This window comes from Phocoena phocoena, chromosome 13, assembly GCF_963924675.1.
Source record: "Phocoena phocoena chromosome 13, mPhoPho1.1, whole genome shotgun sequence".
Lineage (NCBI taxonomy): Eukaryota > Metazoa > Chordata > Mammalia > Artiodactyla > Phocoenidae > Phocoena > Phocoena phocoena.
Genome location: NC_089231.1, coordinates 5,854,575 through 5,861,377, shown reverse-complemented (window position 1 = coordinate 5,861,377; position 6,803 = coordinate 5,854,575). Strand labels below are relative to the sequence as shown.

The 6,803-nt window shown below is 33.5% G+C and overlaps 2 protein-coding genes across 2 annotated transcripts in view; one reads left to right on the top strand and one right to left on the bottom strand.

The window, feature by feature from the left end:
• The first annotated feature begins 4,564 nt into the window (after nucleotides 1-4,564).
• Nucleotides 4,565-5,423, top strand: LOC136133225 (HIG1 domain family member 1A, mitochondrial). The gene is made up of 2 exons (XM_065890454.1): nucleotides 4,565-4,697; nucleotides 5,374-5,423. Exons 1-2 carry the CDS (start codon nucleotides 4,565-4,567, stop codon nucleotides 5,421-5,423), a joined length of 183 nt encoding a protein of 60 aa, XP_065746526.1.
• Nucleotides 5,424-5,991: 568 nt separating this feature from the next.
• The window catches only part of NETO1 (neuropilin and tolloid like 1), a 90,419-nt gene continuing 89,607 nt past the window's right edge, over nucleotides 5,992-6,803 (bottom strand). The window contains exon 11 of the mRNA XM_065889748.1: nucleotides 5,992-6,523. The gene's annotated coding sequence lies outside the window, so the exon portion shown is untranslated. The remainder of the gene's footprint in view (nucleotides 6,524-6,803) is intronic.

Below are 6,803 nucleotides of genomic sequence, written 5' to 3'. Positions count from 1 at the left end.
TGACTAAAGGAATACTTACATGAAAAACTCTCAGAATGGTGTTTACCATACAACACTCAGTATTTTGGCTAGTTACCCAACCATGATCTTGAAATAATAAAAAAATGGTAGAAAATAAATAGAAAGTAAGATATTTCTGGATATCTAACAATCCATCGGTTATTCTTTTCTAATATCTTGTGTCTGTATTGTTTTGATTTCCTTTATTTATTCCAGTTTCACTCAGTTTAGCAAATACATTGCTGTCAGAGGATTCTACTTAGAGTATAGTTTTTCAGCCCAACTTTGCTAAGAGACATTAAAATTCTTTTTTGACTAAAACGTGAAGTCTTTTGGATGGCATTACCTGCACTCAGAGATCATGATGTAAATGCCAACCTGCTCTTCCAACTATATTGACTATTATTCCTTTTGTCTAATCCTATGCTCCAGCCATCTCAAATATTTACATGGCCTTGGGAGACTACTCTCTGCTCTAACTTCTCTAGGTGGAAATCTGTCCCTGCTCCACCATTGACAATGTTTCTCAATCTTCAAGACCTGCTTAGAAGAACAACTATTCATCAAGCATCTCTTGATCTCTCTGAGAATATATTTTACCCCCTTATCTATGCTACTGACTTCTTTATTATAAAACATTCTCGGTATTGTATTCTCTTGACAGTTGAATATATTTCATCTTCCATGCCAGATTAGCAGGAAGCAACTAATTAGCTTTTCAAGATGGGAAGCTTAGCAAATAATTTTGAGCTTCATTTTCCTTATTGAGCTCCGCTAAGAACACTTCCTTCTATAAGGCTCCATAATTATGCTTCCCACTAGCTCGTCACCTTTTATTTTCATCCCCAAAGCACTTAGGAAGAATCCTGGTGTATAGATTGTACAGGCTCAAGAAAAACGCTGGCTCTATTGATATTAAACTTAACTCAGGAGAAAGCGAATAAAGAGCACAAATTTTACAATGTGATGTAATAAGGAAAATTTTATTTTAAATACTTTATATGCTATGTTTTCTGACCACTTTTACATTTTGTGTCTAGATATGTGTCTATTAAGAAGAGGGCCAAAAAAAATTTTTTTTCCAAAGAATGAACCAATGTAAAACGACATGCTTCAGAGTTTGGGGAGGTGATAGAAGTTGGGGATAAACAGGAACACGTTGGCTGCACAATTATGGACGCAAAGAAGTGGTTTAACCTTATGATCATACTAGTGCAGGAATAAGAACCTTCTGGAAACCAGCCCTAGTAAGTTTGAAGTCTGAGGAATTAAAGGCATACTAAGAAGGCATTTACTTCTTTAATAACACATAAGAAAGTACAGACCCAGAGGCCATAATAAAAAAAAAAAAGCTGAGATGTTACAAGTGCCTGACGTCAGTCACCTAGATTTGTTATTTCTATCACACTGTTGGGTTTACCTGAATAATAAAATTCAGTTAGGAAATCCGTAGTACAATTTAAACAAACTCATTAATAAAATTAATCAGGATAATTCTATATTAGCAAAGGGCTCTGATTTGTTGAACAAGATTATTTATAAAAACACATCTCTGGCTATTTTAATAATATATTTTATTCTGCTACTTAATTCCACCTTTAAGAGAGAAACGGGAATTATTAATTAAATGGATAAGAAACTGATAATTAATTCAAGTCTGATTTTAAAAATTATTTTATCTATTTGACAATTTTTTGGATGGACCCTCTGGGCCATTAGTATGATCCCAAAAATGAGCCAAAGGAAGAAGAATGCACAGGTAGGCATGATACAGAAACTAACTCGCTTCAGCGAAGTTGGACAAAACTGAGACTCACTTTTCAAATCATATGCATTTCGCATTCAGAATATTTTCATGATTTTATTTATTTAACCTCCCTCCAGAGTTGGAATCTGACAGGATTCATTTTCATCACTGAAATATACAAATTTCAAAAGAAGATAAAATGCTATTATTTATTTTACCACCAAAAGATAAATAATTTGTCATTACTTTAATTAAGGAATAGGAATCAGTATCATATTTTGTTATTTATTAAGATATTCTTAGGTTGAGGAAAATCCATTTGTGGAATTTTTAAAATGCTATCAAATTTGAGGAAAAGCCAAATTCCTAAAGGAAAAATACAGAAAAAGTTGATTCAATATTAAGTGAATATTTAAGAAATGTCAAAGACCTAACTTTATTAAATGCTAAGAATAATGGTTTATGGAGTCATTGAAATAATTTTGGTGAAAAAATAATGCAAAACAGAAAAGCCAGCATCTTCACAATGTGGACTGTTCTCCTTTAAAAGCCCAAAGACATTGATCTCCAATTAAGTTTACAGCCACATTTTAATTATCTAATCAAATGGAATTGAATTATGGTAAATCAAATATTACATATGTCTATCTTCCAATATGATGCATAAAAATGGCTTGTGTATATAATCAGGTACACAAAAATCATAATTCCAAATCAACACGCCAACCTTGAATTAGGCGACTAAAATGCACTTGGACAGAAGTAAAAAGCTTAATTCAGGGTTTCATAGGTGTTGCATATAATCATGATATGCCTCCCAGATTTTGAAAGTGAATTCAAACATAGGGAAATGAAACAAAAACAGCTATTTTCAAATTAACTAACATGGTGTGTAATTGCGCTATCAGGAAGCATCTTATGAGATTAATAAAGCACTCGTGCAAGTAATATTTGAATTCACTTTATCAAAAAATATAACTATTTATTAAAATAACTTGATTTGAAACATCTTGAAAGTCTTGAAATGTCCCATGCCATATCTACACGTGTCTCTCCACTTGAATAGAAACCAAAGGTTGATATGCAGGTGACAGGGTCTGATGTAGCCAGTAAACAGGAATTTTTAATGTGTTGGTAGATTTCAATACTGGCTTTTAAAGACCTTCCTTCAGGAAACCCCCAGGCATCATGGAGCCCCTACACACTCAAGATCCAGCATCTAGGGTTGAGGCAGGGACAAGAGGACGCTTCCAGGCCCCTGCCTCAGAGCCATCACTATCTTGTTTTCTGATTACGCAATGCCCAATTATACGTTGAGTTATACATTCTCAGTATTACCACTGAAGAGGCCTATTCTTCATTTCAATATTTTTGTTTTCCTATGGAGCTGTTGTGTATTAAATATGTGTAAGCAATCTGTCTTTATCATTATACTTAATGTAGTTGGATTTATTTTTTTAAGTCCTTGATTTCTGGTGCAAATAGCCTTTCAGCAGTGAACCAGCAGGGCAGAAGCATCCTGCTTATTTAAGAAGAACTGCAAAGATGAAAGTCCTGTGGACAGTTGAAAGGACAGTGGATAGTAAGTGGTTCACATGTATATCATCCTTTTTGAGATTATTCATTCAAAGTGTACAGGGTCTTATGAAGATTTCTAAATAGAGACAGTAATATAAAACATGGCTAATCACTTAAAAAAGTCTCTGGATGCATCAACTTTGAAGTAAAAGGAATGAAAGTAGGCATGATAATAAAAGAATTAGTCAAGTCAAACTAAAAAGGTTAAATTCAACATAATGTATATAAAATATATAGCAAAACAACAGAAAATAATCTTTCTTTATAATGTTCGATATACTTTTTCTATTTACCAGTTTATCAAATTCTGTGGATTGACATTTTTTCAATACAGACTATTCAGAATTGCTATGATAATTAATTTTTCTATCAGAAAATTTTTTCTTTCCCATTTATTTGTTTCTGTAACGCATGTGAAGTTGAATTCCTATCAGGGATGTATGTGAATAACTCATCTATTGGCTTTGTGGAGCTTGCTTGAGTTACCAGGTTGGCATTGTGATAGACCAGATGGCTTTGTGTTTGTAGGACAAAATTCTGTAGAATTCAGCCGTTTGGGAAATGCTGGTAAGCCGATTTACAGTAATCTGAGTTTAGAAATTATTTTCTGAGAATACACATTCAATATTTTAAAAGTACCCACTCACTAAATCAAACTTTATAGAGTATGTAATTCAACAGCAATTAATTATAATATTATTTTCCTTTATTTATATTAAACACACCATGATTAGTAAGCTTTCAGGAATCATATATGTGCCTGAGTATAAGGACAACTCAGAACTGTGTTATTTGGGTCATAAAAGGGCTTGTGATTTTAAAGCATTTAAAAAAGACTTTCCTATTCTAAAAGGAGAATATATTCCATAAAGTTTTTTTTTTTCTGTTATACTCACAGTTATGGTTTATTACAGTCTGTACCACATTAACTGATTGCCTTCGGGAATGGAAGTAGGACAGAGAAGAGCTCCCCTGGCACTCTTAAAGGAATTTAGTTACTGGCTTCACAAGCCCACATTTTAAAGATGATCTTAGCTTTCTGGATCTGCTACTGTTTGCTTCCAATTGTGGATTTTTAGTTCTGAAGGGGAAAAATTAAAAACTCAATTTGTATGTTAGCTGGTTAATGGTCTCCTAAAGCATCCTTATAAAAAAAAATAGAACATTGATTGATGATAAAATCATCTTGATTCCCTGCCCCCACGCATCTGACATCTTGTGACTGTCTGTTTTACAGGAATGGCAGGTTTTGCAGCAATCGTTACATATGGTTTATATAAATTGAAGAGCAGGGGCAATACTAAAGTGTCTATTCACCTGATCCACATGCGCGTGGCAGCCCAAGGCTTTGCTGTGGGAGCAATGACTCTGGGTGTGTTCCTACAGGATATCTCAGATCTGTGGTTCCCCATTAATGGATTTCTTTGTAAATAAAACAAGATAGATACTTTTAGCTGACTCTGAAGCAGTTTGCAAATATCACTTATATTCATTTTCACATAAAAAATGAATTAACAAAAATAGTTCAAGTAGTGACATAGTTTTACTGTCTATGGTAAAATCTTACTAAGGTTTTAAAGAAAGAAAGAAAAGATACTACTGCCCTTCACTGAGTTTATAATTTTGTTGAAGAGTCTAGATATGTAAATAGGATTGGTAATAAGATCCATCATCTGGGAGAGACATGATGCCTGTTTTATTGAGTTTTTGAAGGTGGAAAAGATATTACATGCTTTTATAGGTTTTATAATTAATTGACTTTATCTGGTATTATACAGCAAGAGTAACTCCTTTTAAAGTTGCCAGATAAATATTGATATTTTAACAGTCTGAGCTAGTCATTCTGGCCTTGAGATACTTGGGAAATTGTGTAAAAAGAATTTTAGAAATTTGAATTGTTTAAGAAAGCAAGAGTGAGGGCCTTGGTCCCCTTGTAAGTATTGTACGCTAGCAAGGGTGCTACTTTTAGCTACTTTATGAACTGCTGTTAATTTTCTAATTAACTGAAAAAAATATTTAAATGCTTAACTAGCATTCTTTTTCTTTAGGTATGGGCTATTCCATGTATCGAGAATTCTGGGCCAAACCTAAACCTTAGAAGAGGAGATGCTGTCTTGGTCTTGGTGGTGCTTGCTTTAGTTAGACATCTCATATTGAGGTTATATGTTTATGTTGAAAATAAATTCTGTGGGTCAGACAATAACATGGTAATTTGAATATTGGCTCCCTTTCTTGCAGGCTTGATTTGCCTGGTGACCAAGTTACTGGTGACTAACTAGTTCACTAGCTACGTCAGTCAGATTAGCACAAAAACATGGCACTTTTAAATGCGCTTGATAGTGGTACAATGTCCACTTTCTTAAACTCTTCTGATAAAATTAGTTGTAAAGAGGACAACATGCCAATCCTGAAAATGCTCCCAGTTGCTGCAGTATATCATATGCTTTTGATGCAACGTAGAAATCCTATTTACCCCAGGTAATTTAACTCTTTCTGACTGCCTTGTGGACTGAGTACTCCATAGTTTTAGAAATCAAATTTTGAAGAAGTATGTCTTAATACTAAAGGACATCCTGTAGCCTAAAGTGTGGAAAGAGTAGATATAAAGTGTGTACTTATGTAAGTCAGTTTTTATCACTCTAATAGAAGAAAGCATTTCTCTTAACTCAAGTTAGGAAATTATTATACATTTTTATATATCTTTATATCAAAAGTTACAAGTAGCAAGCATATGACACAAGGCAATGGAAGAGTAACAGCAGTATTGGAGAATGCATGCTTTTTACAATGTGTCTAATAAAAAGGATATCTTTCCAATTCAAATATCCAGAGCTGACATGCAGGGTATTTTCTCAAACTGTCAATCAATCATATTGCTAAGTGCTTAATCAAAAATCATTTCTACTGAAGGGTATGAACGGTAAAATACCTGATTTCAAAACTATCTCTGAAACTCGGTATCTTCCTTTGATTTTCTTTTAAAAAGAAAGGAAATGGGGGTATATAGGAAAGACGAAAAATGAGATTTTTCTTATTGCAATCCAGTAATTTTACTCGGTACTTTGGGCTGCATTTAATCTTAATACAACAGATGTTTATAGTCCATAAAACCTCTAGCTGGTGTTTCCATGGTCCATATTCTCACTTTTCACTGTAGCATGTTCAAAATCACTCAGGAACGCACTATTCTCAAGCAGTCTACATAATGAAAACAATGTACATGTAACACAAAGTTCATCCAAAATCGTGTTTTTGCACATATCACACAATGTACAGTTATCTAACAAAGACATAAAACAACATAGAAACAAAGTGAAACTGACAGTAAAAATAAAGTTGGGATAGTCTTAATCAGGAATTAATTTCTTCAAGTTTCCAGTAAATCTCAAAATGTAATTAAAAACTAAGGAGCACTTGGTGGCCAGCAACCAAATTACGAAATGAACATATCATTGGGCAGCGGGTATGTCTTGCTGAA

Bases quoted from the DNA above. Each gene is read 5' to 3' on its own strand.
- LOC136133225 (XM_065890454.1), top strand. From the start codon at position 4,565: ATGGCAGGTTTTGCAGCAATCGTTACATATGGTTTATATAAATTGAAG. The intron at 4,698-5,373 runs GTGTGTTCCTAC...CTTTTTCTTTAG, and splicing joins TGTGGGAGCAATGACTCTGG to GTATGGGCTATTCCATGTAT.